Raw genomic sequence first — 21047 nt, 5'->3', positions numbered from 1 at the left:
AAATTCCATTCTGATAATTCTTTTAAAAGTTTTGATTTTTATTTATTTATTTGAGAGCAACAGAGAGAGAGAGAGCAAGAGACAGAGAGAAAGAGAGAAAAAATGGGCATGCCAGGGCCTCCAGCTACTGCAAACAAACTCCAGATGCGTGCGCCCCCTTGTGCATCTGGCTCACGTGGGTCCTGGAGAATCGATCCTCAAACCAGGGTCCTTAGGCTTCACAGGCAAGCGCTTAACCGCTAAGCCATCTCTCCAACCCATGCTTGGATAGGTTTTTTTAAAAGACAGTTTTATTAAAGTATAACTGATATATAATGTATGGCACATGTCTAAATATACAATTTGATATATTATGACACATCTGTATACCTGTGAAGTCATCAGCATCATCAAGTTAGGGGACATCTCTGTCACTCTCAGAAATTCCCTTGTGCCTTTAAGAATTTCTCCTAGTCCTTCCTCCCTCCCTCTACTTCCTCTAGCCATAGTTCTGTTTGCGTTGCTCAGTGCACGGTATAAATGGAAACATACAGGATGTGCTGGTTTTCCCTCTGGTTTCTTTCAATCAGTAAAATTGTCTTGAGATTTATTCAAAGTGTTGGAGTACATCAGTAGCCTGTGGTCTTTTGTGTATGTGTGTGTGTGCGTGTGTGTGTGTGTGTGTGTGGTGCGCATCTGCGTTCTTATGCGGGGGCACATGTGTGTGTGGGTACGTGTGCAGGTAAAGGCCAGAGGTCTACATCGGGTGCTTTCTCAGTTGTGCTGGGGGTTATTTATTGACACAGAGTCTCTCAGTTAAGCTAAGTGCTCACCATTTTGGTGAGTCTAGCTAGACAGCTTGTCCCAGAATGCCCCTGTCTCCACTGCCCAAGCCCAGCAAGTGCTTTATACCTAGCCCTCTCTCATTGCCTTTTTTTTTCTATATTTTTTTGTTCATTTTTATTTATTTATTTATTTGAGAGCGACAGACATAGAGAGAAAGACAGATAGAGGGAGAGAGATACAATGGGCGCGCCAGGGCTTCCAGCCTCTGCAAATGAACTCCAGACGCGTGCGCCCCCTTGTGCATCTGGCTAACGTGGGACCTGGGGAACCGAGCCTTGAACCGGGGTCCTTAGGCTTCACAGGCAAGCGCTTAACTGCTAAGCCATCTCTCCAGCCCTTTTTTTTTTTTTACTTCTTCTTTTTCTGTTTTCCTAAGGTAGGGTCTCACTCTAGCTCAGGCAGACCTGGAATTCACTCTGTCATCTCAGGGTGGCCTTGAACTCATGGCGATCCTCCTACCTCTGCCTCCCGAGTGCTGGGATTAAAGACGTGCACCACCACACCTGTCTTCGTTGTCTTTTTATAAAACTTTTTTTTAATTGACAACTTCCATAATTATAGACAATAAACCATACTAATTCCCCCTCCCCTGCTTTCCTCTTTACAAGTCCACCCTCCATCACATCCCCACCTAGTCTGTCTTTTATTTTGATGTCATCATCTTTTCCTCCTACTGTAAGGGTCTTGTGTAGTAGGCAGTGCCAGGTACTGTGACATCATGGATATTCAGGCCATTTCGTGTCTGGAAAAGTGCATTGTAAGCAGTCCTACCCTTCCTTTGGCTCTTGCATTCTTTCCACCACATCGTCTGCAATGGACCCTGAGCCTTAGAAGGTGTGATAGAGATGTCTCAGTGCTGAACACTCCTGTGTCACTTCTTAACACTATGGTGCCTTTTGAGTCATTCCAGTGGTCACTGCCATCTGAAAAGAGAAGCTTTTCTGACCAAAAGTGAGAGTAGCATTAATATATGGGTATGAACGTTAAGAGAAGTGCTTACTGGGCAGTTTGCTGAGCATAATATATGCAGTTAGCCAGACACACCCCTAGGGCTCACGACCTCCCTTGCCATAGGCTTTTGACTAGGTTTTCATTACCAGGCATGTATTCCTGCCATGGAGCCGGCCTCCAGTCCAGTTAGAGAGTAGTTGTTTTCCCCCCATAAGAGACATGTTATTATTTATTGCATCTGACCTGGCTGGCCAAACTTAAGGCTTGCAATGTCCACTGTTGTTTATTACCAATGACGACTTCTCTCCTATAGGGCTGCATGCAGTGTAGCTTTTTCCAGCTTTCTGTCGGCTAGGCTACAGGGAGGAGGTTTCCAGCCCAGGCCCAGCTTGATTCCTCAGTGGCCTTGCAGCCCCAGCATGTGGAGTCTTCAGCAGTAGGGTCTTACCATGTATTTCTGGTGGGAAACCAAAAGCCTTGGCAATGGCCTGTAATGTTTTAGGGGCATCAGGGACCTCCCTGGCCAACAACTCCTTGGGAGGTATCCTATCCCTGGCACTGAAAATTTTCTAGTAACAACCTATGACTTCTGGGTGTGCCATTATCCAAAAAAGTAGGTTCCTCATTGCCTTTTATTGCTGAGTGACTTTCCATGGAATGAACGTAGCAGAATTTGCTCATCTAGTTATCCGTTGCTGGGCATTCGGGTTGTTTTCAATCTGAGGCTATTATAGAGTTCCTAAAAGAGCTTTTGTATACTGAGCCCAGGAGGGACGTGTTGGTGCATTTCTCTTGGGTAAATATATAATGGTGGGATGACTCAGTTACATTTGCTAAGAAGTAAGAGTAACTTTTAAAGAAAGTGTCAAAATGTTTCCCAAAATGGCTATATCATTTTACATTTCACCAGTAGTGTGTGAGTATCAGAGCTCTGATTTCTTTATATTCTCATAATACTTGTTAATTTTAATTTTGAGTATTCTAGTAGATGTGTAGGGGGATCTCATTATAGTTTTTGGTTTTTTGAAGCAGGGTCTCACTCTAGCTCAGGCTGACCTGAAATTCACTATATAGTCTCAGGGTGGCCTCGAACTCATGGCCATCCTCCTACTTCTGCTTCCCAATTACTGGGATTAAAGGCATGTGCCACCATGCCTGGCTCTGCATTTTTCTTTTTAAAGATATTTTATTTGGGCTGGAGAGATGGCTTAGTGGTTAAGGCGCATTTGCCTGCAAAGTCAAAGGACCCAGGTTTGATTGCCCAGGACTCAAGTAAGCCAGATGTACAAGGTGATGCATGTGCATGTGTCTGAAGTTTGTTTGCAGTGGCTGGAGGCCCTGGCACACCAATTCTCTCTGTCTCATTTTTTTTCTCTCTGCCTCCTTTTCTCTCTCAAATAAATAAAAAAGTTTAAAAACTATTTTACTGGGCTGGAGAGATGGCTTAGTAGTTAAGGCATTTGCCCCAAAGCCAAAGGATCCAGGTTTGATTCCTCAGGACCCACATAAGCCAGATGCACAAAGTGATGCATGCATCTGGCGTTCATTTACAGTAGCTGAAGGCCCTGGCATGCCCATTCTCTCTCTCTCCCTCCCTCTTTCTCTCAAATAAATAAATAAAAATTAAAAATTAAAAACTGTAAGACTTTACTAAGTCACTTATCTTTATATAATAGAGTTTTAAAAAACTGATTTATTTATTTATTTGCACAGAGGGAAAGAGAGAAACAAAAACGAGAACACCAGGGCCTCTAGCCACTGCAGACAAACTCCACATGCATGTGACACTTTGTGCATCTGGCTTTATGTGGGCACTGGGGAATCAAACCCAGGTTGTTAGGCTTTGCAGGCAAGTGCCTTAACCACTTAGCCATCTCTCCAGCCCCTAATTTGCGTTTTTATAATGTTCAGTTATATTAAACATTTTCACATGCTCTTTTTTTCTGCCATTCATTTCTCTCCTTTGCTGAAGTGCCTGGTTACATTTTCGTCCATTATATTTTATTGGGTCATTTTCTTATAGCTGAATTTATTTATTTGCAAGCAGGGGGGGAGGGAGGGAGGGGGAGGGGGAGAGACAGAGAGATAGAGAGAGAATGGGTGCACCATGGTCTCTAGCTGCTGAAAACAAACCCCAGATACTTGCACCATTGTGCATCTGGTTTATGTGGGTACTGGGGAATCGAACTTGTGTGGGTAGTCTTTGCAGGCAAGCACCTTAGCCACTGAACCATCTTTCCATCCCATAGCTGACTTTTGGGAGCCCTTTTTACATTCTGGATTGTCAACTATTGTCTCAAGCTTTCTGTTACAGAGAACAACTACTGCCTTGGACTGGCTTCACTGGTGAGGAGCAAGCATTCTTAGCACAGACAAGAGGCCATCCAGGGGAGGGTGGGTTTTAAGATTGGGTGGGCCAGAGCTCTAAACTGAGGAGTTGTCTGTCTCTCTACTCTACCGTCCTTGGATGGGCTTCTTTCTAATGCAGTAGTGACACATGATAGCCACACCAGGAACCACACCAGATCCACAGTGTTCAGAAGTGACTTCTTTGCTGCTTCTGTCTGAAGAGCAAGGGGGTGGCGTCCCGACAGCCTACCTCCTATGCCTGCGTTGGCAGATGTAGGTCACGTGGCCATTCTCCAGCCAGCCACCGGCAAGGGGAGTAGAACATGCAAGCAGGGTGAAGAGGTGGGGACAGCACTGGCTGAACGTGAGACCCAGCTGGAGAGCTGTACAAACCACCACACGTGGGGGCACATGCTTACAAGCCTGGTGCCTGGGGGCGGGAGGTGTGGTTTGAGTTGACCAGCCCCAGCTAGACCTCGACTCCCAAAACTGAGGGCTGATAATGTAGCTGAACATTTGCTTAGTATGTGTAGGGCTCTGGCTTCAATTCCTAGCCCCACTAAAACCCAACAAAATCCAAAATCTGCCCTCCCTGGGCTCCAGTTCACATCTTCTTTATTCACTGGTGTGAGTGAAGTTGGGACATGAGTCACTTTATGACTTCCTTAGGTGGCTGTAATTTGTGGTCAGGGCTGAGCACCCAGTCATTGGAGTCAGCCACCATGTCCTTGAGAGTCACACTGACAAGTTGCATGTGGCTTGGACAAATCACTTAACCTCTTGTTTCCAACGGAGGCTGGCCATAGCTGTCTTGGATGGTTTCTGCATCTACAGACAGGCTTGGGCATTGTAGGTCACAGCTTCCCTGCTGCCAGGGATAGCCAGGCTAGAGATGTTTCTTGAGCTCAGCTTCCTGTCATTAAAGCAAGAAATGAAAGAGAAGGGAAATGTGCAGCCTGGGAAGCCACAGGCAATCACAGTGTGCTTTTTTCTCTTGGAAGGCGTGGGTTTGAATGCGCACTGCTATAAATGGTTTCTGCAGGAGAGAGCTGGAGGTGTCTCCCTGCTGCTGATTTAAAAATCTCGAGAGGGAGCTAGGTTCCCACGAATGTCAGTAGCTCCTCCTTGGGAACCCGCTTGGGGTGGAGGAGGCTGGGGGACGGTCCTTTGCTCCCCTCAGGGAAGATGGTCAGTCAAATAGACCTGTGCACCCGGCTTCCTCCTGTCCCAGGGCACCCCTGGCTGCTGCTTCATGAGTGAGCCCAGGCGGGGGCTGCCAACAGAATCAGAGAAACAAGGAGGGTTGCCACTGGGGCTCTGAGGTCATAGACAAGGCAGTCTGTCACCTTTGGATCCCACTGGTCTGCAGGGGTCATAATGGATGTGGAAATTGGGAGGATCGTGCCCCCTGGAGGTTGGAGAAGAGACAGATGGGTCAAAGCCAGGACCGCACACTATCATCCTCAGTCCCTCTTCCTTCTCCTGTTCTCCTTCCTTCCTTCCTTCCTGCATAGCGTATGTTTGCAGAACCGTGGAGTGCCACCGTGTTAGAACTGGGGCTCCACGTTGCTCCCAGTATGGGAAGGGCTTCTCCTCTTGCAGTCACTGCAGGGTTGGGGATGCATAAAGGGTTGGGACTACCCTGAACAGGGGAGTCTGCCTTTGAGTGTTGGGGTGCGCTCAGAGTGGCAGGATGAAGGTATGGTAGGAGGCTTGGAGGGACTGATGTGGAGAAGGACGTTCTGGGTAGAGGGTCTCCCAGTACCCAAACCCTTGTACCAGAATCCCCAGACCTTCCTAAGCCTTGGCCGGATTTTGTCACCACCTCAGTCAGTGCCTGCTGGGATCCCGGGAGTCTGCCTCCCAGGGAAGGTATTGCCCTTGTCTGAATGTTGAGACCGGAAAGCCCACCTGTGCAGTGGGGGGTGGAAGGGTGTCTGGTGGCTTGCTTACCTTCAGTCTCCAGAGCTGGAGATGGAAAGGGGGGAGATGGGGGGGGAAGAAGTAACCCCCAAGAGTGTAGCATCTTGGGGGAGGAGCCCGAGGTTGTGACGGAAGAGGGAAATAGGGAAGGCGGGCCAGTGGATAGTGCGCACACTGGAGATGGGCGCCCCGGGAAGCAGCTGTAGGAGCACACGGGTGACCCCACTTTCCCACTTGTTGCCGGTGGCCACCCTTCTTGGGCTGTCATTTGGGGAGCAGTGGACCAGCCGCATGCCCATGGGTCCCCAGGTCTTTAGGGACTAAGATCCCCAGTTTGAGGAGCTAGGGATGTGAGGTGTCTGGATTTGGTCAGAGGCTGGGTCTGCAGGTAAGACCGTAGGGGCAGGGAACAGAGGTTCTTGGAGGGCTCAGTGGGAAGGAAATCACAGGCGCTCTAAGAAGCCCCAAGGCCGCTGTGACTCACAGGTACCTTTGTGCCTGGGGTTCTGCCCTTGGCCCTGTTGTCTCCCGTGCTCCATGTCAGGGCCCCTGGGTGGTAGACACAGCGTGACATGGTTCAGTGGCTGGACCCTGTTTGCTCAGTGAGAACAGAAGTGCCTGTTGAGATGCCAAGCCAAGACCCTGCTCTTGAGAGCACCCTGCCACCCCCTTCTCTTTCTAAGCATTTTCTGGTTTTTGCCTAAGGGCCTTGGAGGAGCTGAGTTTGTCCCCTTATGGTTCTGGGAGGCAAGCACTGTTATTCTCAGCTCATTTTCCAGAAGAGGAAATAGCTGCTTGAGTGGAATCTGACCGACTCCAGGGCCTGCTCCTAACCTCCTCCTGTTCTGTGGCCCTTGGTATAGACAGTGCTACTAAAAATAAATAAATAAATAAAATAAAATAAATAAAACCTGGCGTGGTGGCGCACACCTTTAATCCCAGCACTTGGGAGGCAGAGATAGGAGGACTGCCATGAGTTCAAGGCCACCCTGAGTCTACATAGTGCATTCCAGGTCAGCCTGGACTAGAGTGAGACCCTACCTTGAAAAACCAAAAAAAAAAAAAAGATTTATTTATTTATTTATTTATTAAAGAAAGTGAGAATGGGTATACCAGGACCTCTAGCCACTGCAAATGAACTCCAGACGCCTGTGCCACCATATGCATCTGGCTTATGTGGGACCTGGAGAATTGAACCTGGGTCTTTAGGCTTCATAGGCAAGTGCCTTAACCACTAAGCCATCTCTCCAGCCTACACAGTGCTTTAAGTGGTGGTAGCAGGCAGTATGGGAGTCGCCAGATTGTTGGCCTCTGGCTGCCAGTGGCCCTACGGGGAGCATCCCAGCCCAGAGCTGGGCCCCTCTGTGTGTCCTGGGCCATTGCCGTATCACACCTGGTGATGGCCAGTGTCTGGCCCCAAAGGGTGGAGGGAGATGCCCAGCGGTGGGCAGTAGGCAGGGCCAGAAAGCAGGAGTAGATGGAGGGCCAGCTCAGCTGGCTGTGACTCTGCAAGCTGGACCTTGGAGGGAGCAGAGAGTAGGAGAGGCCCAGAGGATGCAGAAGCTGTGGAAGGCCTGGGTGTGCCCTCAGCCTTGGGCTGGTTTTAGTTGCCTGGAGGCCTGGCACCGGAAAGGACGGGGGCTTGGGAGCCTCAGTTGAGGTGCAGGGCCTGGAGGTGTGCACGTGGGGAGGGAGGGGCCGGGGAAGGCTCCTCCCTGCAGAGGGGGCTTTATCCTCCTAGCGCCAGCTTTTCTCCTAATCCAGCAGGCCCAGCAGGGATCAGCCGAGTGCATTTCCGCATCTCTGGTGCAGGAGGCCTGTCTTGCTCTAGCACATGTGCCCTATCTCCTGCGTCACTCGTCACTCGGGGTGTCCTCCCTGCTTGCTCCCCCACCCCCATGGATGTCTCCCTGCCTGCCCTTCCCGCAGCAAGCTTACGCTGTAGCAGCCCATCTTAATTTACTTATCACTTGTGATCTGGACAAAGGCTGGCTTCCACTTTAAAATGCGTTCCACTCTGACCGAAAACAGGGCACTAACCAGGTGACAAGGGACAGTGCTTAATCTCCTTCCTTAGCTGGGTTGGCTGTCCCCAGCACTGTACGTGGCATCTGCAGATATAGCATGCAGCAGGGCCATGTGGAACAGCACCTGGCACCGGGCTGAGTAAATGTCACCACGACAGGAAATGGCTCTTGTTAAACCAGGTCCTCCATTTCTCCTTCCTGGAGTGACACCATCTTGGTCTGTTATCCCAAATCACTCGTCTACCTGGCTGGGTCCATAGGCCATCACTCTTCCAAGTTCTACCTGCATTCCTGAGTTCTCTGGACGGATGTTGTGCCATTCAGTTCTCATGGGCACCTGTGCTGTATTATATACATGTCCCAGAGGCTCAGTCACATGGGAGCAAAGTTGGCCTGTGTGATGGCAAGATCAGAGCTCCTGCTCACCACCGAAGATCCTATGAAGCAAATGTTTGCTTCCAGCTGGAGCCTCTGTGGGTGTGGCTCAGGCTGGCACCCTCTCTCCTGGGACTAGAATTCTGGGTGCTTCCCTGTTCAGGTCCTTTTTGCCTAGCATGGATGGTGACTCCTCTGTCTAATCCAGGCTGGCCAGGTTACCTCGGAGGCCAGATTCAGAGAGTTCAAGTGGTGTGTTTGTGCCTTGGAGGGTCCCAGAAAGGGCTGCCGGCAATAGGACTGGGGAAGGAGCCAGAGGGACACCCAACTCCAGGTTGTTTTCTCAGATTCCCTTTCAGTCTCCACCCCCACATTTGCACCTGTTGTGTTCCCATCATCCTGGGCGGCTGGCAGCTGTCATTGCCGGGGCCCCTGTCCCAGCCTCAAAGGACACTCTGGTCGCCATGGCTCCAGTTTCTCTGCAGTGTGCTGCTTGCCTAGACTTCATCTTGTCTTCGTCCTTGGGAACCTTGTTGCTCTTTTCACGCTCCAGGCAGCAGCCTGTACGCATCCTGGGTCTGGGCATGGAGGAAGTGGGGTTGACTGCTCCCCACTCTCCAGTTCCAGGCCCAGGATAATAGGTCAGAGAAGGGGGAAATGGCTCCCAGCAGGTGGGTCTTAAGCCCCGAATGCCAGGTGACTCATCAGCTCAATCAAAATAGCCTTTGTTCTTAATTGTGTGTGTGTGTGTGTGTGTGTGTGTGTGTGTGTGTGTGTGTATAACCTTAAACAAATGCTATATAGTCCAGGAGCTTCCGCTCAGCTCCTCCCCAGCAGGTCACCTCCCCTTTCTGACTTCTCCATATGCCAGCTGCTTCCTGTACCTCATAAAAGAGAAAGCACCCGCAGGGCAGGCCATTTTCTCTGCTGTACCCCCTGCGTCCCTGGCCTGTAGGTCACACTAAGCATGGCACCAGAAGACATTAATCCTGAGTTCAAGTCCTCTTTACTTACTGTGCAGCCTGGGGAAGATTTGCAGGGCCTCCTCTGCTACATCTGTAAAATGGGCACAGGAGCGAGTCCTCGGCCAGCAGCTCTCTGAGGCCCTTTCCCCTAGGTGACCTTAGTGCCTGTGCTTCTGGTGGAGAATTTGCTCTGTTACTTCTGCAATGCTGGCTCTGCCTTTGACTTGCAGCTGAGGGTCATTTTAGACTGGGGAGGAGAACATGGCTGAGAATGGACTTGGTAAGGAAAGAGTTGAGCTGGGTAGCCGGCCACAGAAGCCATGGTGACGCCCAAGAGGAAAGAGAAGCTGGCAGACAAAGTGAGGCAGATGGAGGAGGGCAGCTTTGTGGGGAAGGTTCCGGGAGCTGCATGAGCTCAGAGAGCCCAGGAGGCTGGGGTTGCTAGGACAGGGCCAGAAGGGAAGAAAGTAAGCTTCTTGTAAAGCCCAGAGGGGTTGGGTCAGGCCAGGGAACCCAGGGATGCATATGGCCCGGCCTGCTGCCCCAGGGCTCAGAAGGAAGGCCCGCTTTCTCAGAGATGGGGTCCCTTGAGTCTATTTGCACCACCTGTGAGCACACAAGAAGTTCATTTTACACCTGTTTAGTGTCCTCTGCTTTCATTTGACTCTATTCCTGGGATGTCAGCTTCTGTCTGCTGGAAAATGACTGGGTTCTGCCTAGGGTCTCGGTTTGAAACCTGGTTCTTTTTCCTTTCTGTCCAACCTTTCGGAGCTTCACTTTAATAGCCTAAAGAATGGGCATAAGGCCCGGATGTGGGGTGCATACCTTTAATCCCAGCACCTGGGAGGTTGAGGTAGGAGCATCGCCATGAGTTTGAGGACAGCCTGGGGCTATGGAGTGAGTTCCAGGTCAGCCTGGACTATAGTGAGAATCTCCTTTGAAAACAAAAGAGAGAAGAAAAAAACATTAAAATGGGGGTGGGTCAAGCTTCCAAAAGGATGCTGCAGCGGTTAGCTGAGGTCACGTATGTGAGACCCTTAGCCATGAGCCCAGTGCGTGGTATGTGAGTGAGGACAGTGGAGGCACCGCTGGCCACGTCTGTGGACTCCTGCATTGGTACTTCCCTTGTTTCTGTGACAAAGTATCTGACAAGAAGCAACTCAAAAGTGGAAGGAAGCCGGGTGAGGTGGCACACGCTTTAATCCCAGCACTCGAAGGCAGAGGTAGGAGGATCGCCGTGAGTTCAAGGCCACCCTGAGACTCCATAGTGAATTCCAGGTCAGCCTGGGCTACAGTGAGACCCTTCAAAAGCCAAAAAGAAAAAAAAAAAGTGGAAGGGTTTGTTTTGGCTTACCGTTCAAGGAAATACAGTGCATGGTGGCAGTCAAGGCCAAGCCGTGGGAGCAGGAGGCGCTGGTCACACTGAAGCTGCCATCAGGAAGTAGAGGGAGACCAGGAAGCCAGGCTGGTTTAGACACTTTAAGGTGTACCCCGAGATCCACTTCCTTCAGCCAGGCTCTGCTGTTTGCTTTTTTTTTTTTTTTTTTTTTTTTTCCTGCGGTAGGGTTTTACTGTAGCCCATGCTGACCTGGAATTTGCTATGTGGTCTCAGGGTGGCCTTGAACTCACTGCAATCCTCCTACCTTTGCCTCCTGAGTTCAGGGATTAAAGGTGTGCACCACCACACCTGGCCCACTTGATTTAATCCATATTTACAGACAATGAACTATGGTAATTCTCTCCCCCTGCCACTTTCCCCTTCTCAACTCCTCTCCATCGTATCCCTTCCCCTCTCAGTCGCTTTTAGTTTTGATGTCATGATCTTTTCCTCCTGTTATGATGGTCTTGTGTAGGTAGTGTCAGGCACTGTGAGGTCATGGATATCCAGGCCATTTTGTGTCTGGAGGAGCACGTTGTAAGGAGTCCTACCTTTCCTTTGGCTCTTACATTCTTTCTGCAACCTCTTTCACGATGGATCCTGAGCCTTGGAAGGTGTGATAGAGATATTTCAGTGCTGAGCACTCCCCTGTCACTTCTCAGCACCATTGTGCCTTCTGAGTCATCCCAAGGTCACTGCCATCTGAAAAGAGAAGCTTCTCTAACCAAAGGTGAGAATAGCATTAATATATGGGTATGAATATTAAGAGTTATTGGGTAGTTTGGTGAGCATAATATTTATTTATTTAGCCAGACACCAGCAGGCGTTAGACCCATAGGGCTCATGACCTCTCACATCACAGGTTTTCAGTACCAGGCACATATTCCCTCCCATGGAGTGGCGGGCTTCCAGTTCAATTAGAGAGCAGGTGGTTTCCCCATAACAGATGTGCCACTATTGCACCTGTTGGCTCATTTGGCCTGGCTGGTCAAATTTAGGGCTTGCAGTGTCCATTGTTTATTTCTACTGGTGAGTTCACTCTTTCCCATGGAGCTGCATGCAGCATAGTTTTTTCCAGCTTTCTGTCAGCTCATCTACTCGGAGGAGCTTGCCAGCTTGGCTCCAGCAGGATTTCTCAGTGATCTTACAGCCCAAGCATGTGCAGTCTTCGGCAGTAGGGTCTTACCATCTGTTCCTGGTGGAATACCAAAAGTGAGGCTCCACTTTCTAAAAAAGTTTCCTGACCTTCTAAAACAGCGCCACCAGCTGGGGACCTAGTGTTTAGACACCCAAGCCTGGGCAGGAACACTTCACATGCCGACTACAACTCACCATTTCCCTTTCGCAGCCTTTGCCGCGTGTAGCTACCTAATGGGATGCTGGGCTGGAGAGATGGTGGTTAAGGTGCTTGCCTGCAGCATGGAATACTGTGGTGTTTAGCCAGAGCCCATAAAACCCCATTCCTTGATCCCAGCATGGCTCCCACAGGGACCTGGAATCATTTCCTGATCCGTGCCTTATCCATCTGCTCAGTGGCTTCTGAGGGGTGGGTTGAGTCTTGTTTACCAGTTGGTGCACAGTGGATGTTTGCTGAGTGAATGAACAGTATGGGTAAGTGGTTTTCTTACCCGTTTTAGTAATAGAATCCTTTGGTCAAATTAAGTCTCTGTGACCCCAATTAAAAAAACCCAGAAGGGGTTTTATTATTTGGTGCCACCTTGAAGAAGGGGTGCTGCCTCTTCCACAGAGGCCCTGGACACTGCCATTTCCTTTTGAAAACGGTGCAGTGGATTGTGGGAACCAGGATCCAGACAGGAAAGCCCCCTTTGGTCTGTGCTCTGTGACCCTGGGGTCACCTACATGCCCACAAGTTCTCTATCTCCTCTTCTTTCTCCCTGTCTTCCCTCCTCCTCATTCCTGGGGGGGGGAGGGGGCGGGAGGGACAGGGTTTCACTATGTAACCCAAACTGGCCTCTAATTCACGATCCGTCTGCTCCCACCCACCATTTAGTGTTAAGATGCTGGCTACCATGTCCTTCCTTTATGTTACTGAAGGGCTTGTCAGCTCCCCATCCCCTCCCTGTTCTGTCCCTGCTGCGTGACTATTCAGTGCCTGTCCCATGATGGTGTTTCCGGAGGAGCCCTGAGTTCAGGTCCAGCACGTGCTGTGTGCTGAGCATCTCCCCTGTGGGGGCATAATGCCAGCCTTGAGGGCAGTGAGGGAAAGCCCGGCGCTGGCCTGACCCAGCCAAGTGCCGCTGCTTTCTGCCCTGTTGCCTCTTGTCTCCTCCCGTGAGTGCCTCATACCAGATGGCACAGTGACCTTTTGGAAGCGTGTGACGGATCTTGCTGCATCTCTGTTGAAAACTGTCAGAGCTCCTGGTTGTTCTCAGGAACATGGCCGTGGTCTTCCTCACCCTGCTTCCTGAGGCCTCCTGGTGAATCGTGGCCATCTGGGCTTGCCAGCAGCCGAATCCCCCAGCTGCTCTTGCTGTCGCTGCTCTAGCCCAGCCTGTCTTGCTCCTTTCAGCCCTAGGGCCTTTGCGCATGTGTGCTTACGCATTGGAGCACCCTTGTCTCCTGACAACCTTCTTTTATTAATATTTTGTTTATTTATTCATTGATTTATTTGAGAGGGGAGGGAGAGAATCAGCATGTCAGGGCCTCCAGCAATTGCCAATGAGGTCGAGATGCATGCACCACCTTGTCCATCTGTCTTTACATGGGTACTGGGGAATCGAGCCTGGTTCCTTTGGCTTTGCCAGCAAGCACCTTAACCACTAAGCCATCTCTCCAGCCCTCCTGACCTACTTCTACAACATCAACATGAGCCCGCAGACCTCGTCTTCACTATCACTTTCGAGGGAAACCTACCCCAAGCCCCCAAGAACCAGGCGCCTTTGTTTCAGAACACTTTGCTAGGACTTTGATCCTGGGCTCTGTATTGAGGCTATTTGAGAATGTCTGTTTCACCCAGACAGAAAGCCAGGGCCACCTGTTGTGGATCACATGGTGTCCCCAGAACATGGGTGTCTGGCAGGCAGTAGATAGATGCTCAGTAAATGTGGGTTGGGTTGAATTAAATTGTCTGCACCCGGGAGAAGCTGGCTCACATAGACTAGGCCCTGACTGCCTCTTTGTAGGAAAGAATACCACAGGGGTTAGGAGAGGCACGGCTCCAGGGCTCAGAGGAGAGACAAGATCCAAGAATGAGAACACACTGTGAACCTGTGGCCCCAGGTGGGCATCCAGAAAAGGCATTCCGAGCATCGGGTGAGCCCGAAGGAGCTCAGTCCTGGTGAGGAGGACACCAGAACCAATGAGGGAGGGAGGCTGGAGTGTGGGGTGCAGCGCCATGGCAGATCAGGCTGCCATGTGGGCCGGGTCAGTGGACCAGGGGCCTGGGCCCAGCCCAGAGTATTGGAAGGCGGGTGAGAAGAGGGCTGACCCTGCTGCCCTAGGAAAAGCCTCCAAAATAGCGCCTTGTTCGTTTGGTTGTTTGGTTTTGGTTTTCAGGCTGACCTGGAATTCACTACATAGTCTCAGGGTGGCCTCAAACTCATGGCAATCCTCCTACCTCTGCCTCCCAAGTGCTGGGATTGAAGGTGTGCGCCACCACGCCTGGCAACAGCACCTTTTAAAAACATAGTTTTAGGGCTGGAGAGATGGCTTAGCGGTTAAGCGCTTGCCTGTGAAGCCTAAGGACCCCGGTTCGAGGCTCGGTTCCCCAGGTCCCACGTTAGCCAGATGCACAAGGGGGCGCACGCGTCTGGAGTTCGTTTGCAGAGGCTGGAAGCCCTGGCGCGCCCATTCTCTCTCTCTCCCTCTATCTGTCTTTCTCTCTGTGTCTGTCGCTCTCAATTAAATAAATAAAAAAATTTAAAAAAACACATAGTTTTATTAATTTATTTTTAAGCAGAGAGAGAGAGAGAGGAGAGAGACAAACGGAGAGAATGGGTGCACGAGGACCTTCAGCCACTGCAGATGAACTCCAGATACATGCACCACTTTGTGCATCTGGCTTTATGCGAATACTGGGGAATCGAATTTGGGTCATTAGGCTTTGCAGGCAAGTGCTTTAACTGCTAAACCGTCTGGCCAGTGCCCCGAATAGCTTCTTTTGCCCTCGTTTTCTCACCTGCAAAATGGGCACAAAACAAAACTCACCTCTTGGAGTTGTCTGGAGGAAGGCGCAAGTTGGTGTGTGTCACCTGCTCAGAGCAGCACCCAGTGTGCTGCAAGGCTGGGCCCCCAAGGAAGAAGGGCTTGCGCTCCTCGGCCTCCCTCTGCCACAGCAAGGGCTGGGGTGACTGCGTGCAACCATGAGTGTGGGCGCCAGTGCACGGAGCTGGCTAGCCTAGAACTGAGAGCCACAGCTTCTCCCAGGAGATGACTGGCAGGGATGGAACACATTCAGTCCCACCCACAGCACACTCAGCACTCTGGCTGCTGCCCCTGGTCAGGTCCAAATCTCCCTCTGCATTGTCTCTGTGGTTTCGCCCAGGCCCTGGCTGTGTGTGTGTGTGTGGGGGGGGGAGTGGGAGGACAGCAGTAATCCTGAGCTGAGGACTCGGGGCCCAGCGTAGTACCTCATAGTGCCCAGGCCTCTGAGTTCCAGCAGCTTGTGGAGGAAATCCCCCCTGGACTCCCATTCCTCCCCAAACCCCACTCCCATTCCTCCAACCACACCTTTCCCTGAAGGTAGGAGCTGAGGACCAGGCTAATGCCTGGGAGCTAGGAGCCTTCCTGTTGTCCTCAAAGAGGCCCCTGTGAAGGAGGGTCTGCTATGGGGAGCAAGATTGGTCCATGAACCTGGGCTGGAGCCCCGGCTCTGCTCAGCTCTGCTGGGGATTCTCTGGCAAGTTACTTAGCCTCTCAGAACGTCCACCTTCTTTACCGCAAAATGGTTGTATTATCATCCCCGGCCGCCCCAAATAACCATCAGTTAGTGCCTGGTGCTCTCGGTATGTGTGAGCCCTCGTGCCCGGCACTGTCCTCTTGGTGGTGATTCGGGCTGTCAGTACGCCTTCCCAGGGCTGGATGGCTCTGCTTTCCTGTCCTCACTCATCCCTCTATCTGCGTCCTTCCTCTCCCCAGGCACAGGGCACCAGTCTGCACACACGGTGCCTCCAGAAGTTGAGTCTGTGGGAGAATGCGTATGCCGCGTGCGTGCAAGATGCGTGTGCGACTATTGAGTATGTCCTGGCAGGCAAGAGAGGGTAAGGGGGCAGAACGGCGTGCTGAGAAACCTGCGTGTGTCCATAACCATGTGACATAATGCAGGTATGGTGAAGGTGTGTGTGTGCATGTGTGTGTGTGCGTGTGTGTGTGTGTGTGTGTGTGTGCACACACATATGTTAAAGAGATAGCTTGGTGTGGGGGTACGAACCTGGATTCTGGCGCCAGACGACCGGGCTCTGCATCCCAGCCCTGCCACCTTCTAGGTGAGTAAGCTCTCTCTGCCTCAGCCTTCTTGCTTTTAAGGTAATAAATATGAGTGGTACCTGTTGATAATGGCAGTGAAACTAACCCAGGATGGAAGGAGTTAATCCTTGCAAAGCATTTGCAACCGATCCTGGAAGGAGAAACGGCACTGGCTCTTAGCTCCGAAGTTCCTCTAGATCGACTGCGAACCCCTTGAAGACAGGGACAGGGTCTGTTTTGCTCCCATCCCATCCTTACTTCACCCCTCATCTCTGTGGAAGGGCCTGTGAAGAATGAATGGCTGTAGGCTTGGGTGGTTGGTGAGGGGTGTGTGTGTGTGTCCCTACAACCACGGGATGGTGTGTGTGTATGAGAGAGAGGGAGGGAGGGAGGGAGGGAGATGGGGACGTGTGTGTGATTGTGTGTGGTGTGTGCTCTGCTGGGGCATCTCCAGTGCTTTCTGGAGCTCAGCTATTTCAGGAAGCCTCCAGTCTCCTCCTCCTTATGTAAATAAACATGACAGATCCCATCGCCTGTACCAGCGCGGAGGTGGGGGAGGCTCCCAGTGGGTGGGAGCTGGGAGGCCGTGAGGACAGCCAGGGGGTGTGTGTGCGTGTGTGGCCGGCTGGCTGGCAGGCGTGCGTGCGGGAGGGAGCTCATGGGGGTGCGGGAGGGGCCGCTCAGCCCGGCCATGCCGGCTGGCCGCAGGGAAGGATAGGGGGGAGGAGGAGGGGAGCTGGCGGCCAGGGCAGCTTGGTGACGAGGCTGGCCGGCCAAACAGAGGTGGCTGAACTGCCTGCAGCCTGAGATGGGGGGACAGATCACCCGGAGTACCCTCCACGGTAAGGTCCCAGCTGATGCCTGGGTCCCCACATCCCTGGCCTGGGGACCTTCTGGGAGGCTGGGTGGAGGGGGGCTGAGGCAGGGTTGGTTATACCCCTGCCACATCGCTCCTTGCTGGGCTGTCAGGGCTGTGTGGGAAGTGGCTTGGGGTGGTCCTCACTGGGGTTGGGGAAGTGTGGTCCAGGCAAACTGGAAGGTCAGACTGCTGAGTCTCCCTGTAAAGTGGCTGTGTCCTCTTGCTAGGGTGTGGAGCAGTCCTGAGGTGGCAAGTAGGGTCCTGGGTGTCCATCCCCACTTCCCCCTGGTACCGAGGCAAACCACACTTAGAATAGCTGAGGGGATCGTTTGTGGGTCCTGGAGGCTGCTGAGGAGTGACGTGTGGGCACCCTGCATGTGTGCCTGAGTGTGTCTGTGCTAGTGAGCGTGTGTTGCACTTACCTGTGGGTGCGTACCTGTGCTGGTTTGTGTGGAAGCACACAGGTGTGCTAGTGACAGCTGCCACAGGGCCTGACTTGGTTTTCAAAGCATGTGTGCTGCGGGAGAGGTCAGACCCACAGGCAGGGAAGGAGGGTGTAGAAGGGAAGGGTCTGGTTGGCTCCCTGTTTGCTGGGTTCCTGTGTTCCCATCCGCCTGGCTCTTGGGCTGCGATCTTGGACCCACAGGGGTAGCCTTCCTCAGGGCTGCAGCTGGATTCCTGTATGGACCGGCTGGTCCCAAAGCATCATAGGTTGAGACAGGGGAGTTCCCACCTTGCTGTCCTGGGACTCCTACCCAGCCCGCAGCTGGGGCATTAGGAGATGAGCAGCTTCCATCTGCTAGGGGCCCGGGAGAGGCTCAGGCAGGAAGGAGGGCAGAGGCAGCTGTGAAGTCACAGCCAGACCGCTTGACCAGGTGGCTTGCCCCTCTTCCAGGCTGTAGACTTTGGGGCAGTAATTTCTAATTGAAAAAAGAATAAGGCAGGCAATGATGAAAGAAAACCATTCACAGCCCCCCTCCTCAAAAAAAAAAAAAAAGAAAGAATTTTGTCCTGGTTCTGGAGTGACAGATGGAAGGCCCTGGAAGACACTTAATCTGCAGTCAGCCAGGCAGTGCCAGTGGCCTGGGCCTTGACCTGAGACTTGGGTTGGGCCCTGCCCTGCCTGCCTGTGGCCAGGGCTTACTGGCCCAGCAGGCCTGTTGGCAGAGGGTCTGGAGCCAGCTGACATTTTCCACTGGGGTCAGACTTGGGCAGGCTGAGGACCCGGGAAGGACAGAAAGACCCACCAAGCGTACGGTCTCTGTCCTCTGGCTGCCTCAGAGGATAGGCCCCACCGGGACGCGAGGCCCGAGACCCGCTGAACCTGGGTGTGGAGCGGATGATGTGCTGTGATGATGGCAGGGGTTGGGTGAGTCTCAGTTTTCTCATCTGTCAGTGGGGCTTACACACAGCAGCCTTATGAGATTACTGGATTACGTAATTAGTGTGAGCAGAGAGCGCAAAGCAGCGAAGTCGAGAGGGCTCACTGATGGAGAATGGAATTTCAAAGGAGAAAGTGTGGGGGGAGGGGGAATTAATATGGGATTTTTAAAATAATCATGGAAAATGCTAATAAAAATTTAAAAATAAAAAAAAAAAGAGGGCTCACGCGGGAGCGCTGAGCCGAGGTTGCAGTCCTTCCTCCTATGCCCCATGTCCAGAGGGTTGGGAACGCGGCAGGGTGAGGCTGGTCATTTGCCTGCCCCCTGCCAGGCCAGGCCAGGCCTCCCCCAAGCTGGCCCTAGTCACTGCTTACACTGCCATCCACACTAGCAGGGGTGGGTGCTTGCGCCCAGCGGCGCCCAGCCAAAGCCTGAGTACAGGGCCTCAGGTACCCATGTCCTTGGCGTGCCCGCTTGTCTCGTGTCCTGAGTGTCCTGGTGGTCCTGGTTCTCCCTCCTTCTGGAAGGTGAGCTGGAGCCAGCAGAAGGCGCAGGCTCTGCCTGCTTTCCTTTGTGTTCTTGCACTGCCTGGGTCCCCTTTTACCCCAAAGACACAGTCAAATGGCACTTAATTGCACTTTTCACTGTGGCCTTGGACTTTTGGCTTGCTTCAAGCCTGAAGGCTTTGAGTGAAGGGTGGTGGCACTGGGTGACCCAGCAGCACTCTGAAGTGAGGATTTATCTACTGTGCATGAGGCCATGTTTTGGGTCTCTGTGTTTTTGGTGTCTACAGATGGTGTTTGTGTCTCCCTTTGTTTGCCTGTGTGTTGTGGGTCTATGTATTGAAGGGACTGTGTGTCACCCTTCATATGAGCAACCACATTTACAGTGTACATCTCAGTGTGTGTGTGTGTGGGGGGGGTATAAGGGAGTCAGCCTTCTCCAGGACCAGCCTGGGAGAGGACTTACGGGAGAACTGAGCCCCCCCTTTGGAGAATGGCTCCACATTTACATGTCTGATCTCTCTGATTAGGCTGCAGACTGCTTCTGCTCGAGGTCTTGGCTGACAGGGTGGAGCAGGACTGGTACAAGAAGGCAGCAGTGAGACTCCCCTCTTCCCTTCCCTCTCCTCCTTTACTTCCTCTTCTTCTCCCCTCATTTCCCACTCCATCTCTCTTCAAGGTCTCCCCCCAGGGCAAGGGGGTAGACCCTTCACTGTGGGGGGAGACACCTTCATGACATCCAGATGAGCACTCAGACAGATATATCACGTCCAGTTAATCTCTAGACTTCACAGACCCAAGTATCAGAGGGTGCTGGGGTTCAGGGACCTGAGAGACTGTTTTCCATTCTCTGACACAAAGGGGGATGCATGGCATGGCCCGAAAAGGGAAGTGGCTGGCTGAGGTTTCTGGGGTAGGACGGAGGTCTCTTGCCACTGGGCTGATCTCGCTTCTCCTCCTGGGTTCCCTAATCCACAGAGCAGCAGCGGGGGCGGGGGCCCTGTGGCCTGGAAGGTTAGCCGAGGGAGCCGCAGCATGGGAGGGTGGAGGAGGGGACTTGGGCCTGGGGCTGGGTGCTCTGAGGCGAGCCTGCGGGCTCGGGAAGGGTGGCAGCAGAGTGATCCGACGCAACTCAGTCTGGTGCTTAGTCAGTAGGGAGATGGAGGAGTCTGGGGCCCAGGCCGGGGTTGGAGCTGAAGTGGGTAGAGAGGCTTCGGGAGGGGAGGAGAGATGAGGCAGCGCTGGGCAGCCGGGCAACGAGGCCAGGCAGGTGAGAGGGAGGGGGAGGCGGCAGGTGAGCCCCTGGGTGAGAGCTGGAAGCCGCTCTGCGCTTGCTGGCTGGCACCTGGGAGGCCGTCCTTCATCTGCTCGAGTGTGCCCATGGGCTGGGGCTGGTCTACCTGAAGAATGGGGAAAGGGCAAGCGGGCTGATCTGGGGTTCTCTGGGCAGTACATCTGGCACCCGGCACATGGGGTGAGCACGCACGAAGGTTCTCCTTCATGCATGTCCACAGGCCTGCACCCCTGTGTCCCCACACCCTCAGCTCCACAGGTCTCCCAGGACATTACCCGGCTGTCCGCGTGTCTGTCGTTTCGCGTACCCACCATCTACCTCAAAAACTGGGTCCAGCGCACACTGGAGGGGAAGGGAAGGGTTTCTACAAGCTAGGGGAGGATGGGGCCACTGGGGTCAAGGCTGAAGTGCTTCCCTCAGACCCCTTCTTTGCAGGGCCTGGGAGCACCTGAGGCAGGGACTTGTGTCCAAGAGAGAGCTGACCCGCGGGGGTGGCGTTCTCCTTTCCCAGTGACCAGGAGTGAAGCGTGTGTGCAACGTAGGCGTGGTTCCGGGCGCGGGAACCTCCGGGTGTCACTCGGTGTGGGCCAGGGGCTGGTGTGTGTCATGCCTTCCTCTGCCGTCTCAGGCCTGGCTTGGGGGCTTTGGGAGGACAGGGACACTTGGCAGCAGGGTGAACCATCTGGAATCCTTTTGTGTAACCTTAAGGTAGAACGAGAGTGGCAGGAGAAGGCCTCCCTCCTCCTCGGCAGTGAGGGGCAGCGGCCATGCTTCTGGCAGCCAGAGCGTCAC

The 21047-nt window shown here is 52.7% G+C and overlaps 1 protein-coding gene across 2 annotated transcripts in view; it reads left to right on the top strand.

The window, feature by feature from the left end:
• Positions 1–21047, top strand: part of Neurl1 (neuralized E3 ubiquitin protein ligase 1) — a 97432-nt gene that overhangs the window by 38301 nt on the left and 38084 nt on the right. Inside the window, exon 1 of one of the 2 annotated variants that reach the window (XM_004659378.2) lies at positions 16927–17059. The exons of the other annotated variant lie outside the window; for it this stretch is intronic. Within the exon in view, the coding sequence (XP_004659435.1) occupies positions 17026–17059 (34 nt within the window). The 5' untranslated portion in view covers positions 16927–17025. Of the gene's footprint in view, positions 1–16926; positions 17060–21047 lie in introns of those variants that run through there. 2 annotated transcript variants of the gene reach the window in all.

Source organism: Jaculus jaculus, chromosome 1, assembly GCF_020740685.1.
Source record: "Jaculus jaculus isolate mJacJac1 chromosome 1, mJacJac1.mat.Y.cur, whole genome shotgun sequence".
In the NCBI taxonomy this organism is placed as follows: Eukaryota; Metazoa; Chordata; class Mammalia; order Rodentia; family Dipodidae; genus Jaculus; species Jaculus jaculus.
Note: the sequence above shows the minus strand (reverse complement) of the source record. Positions and strands in the feature narration are given on the sequence as shown.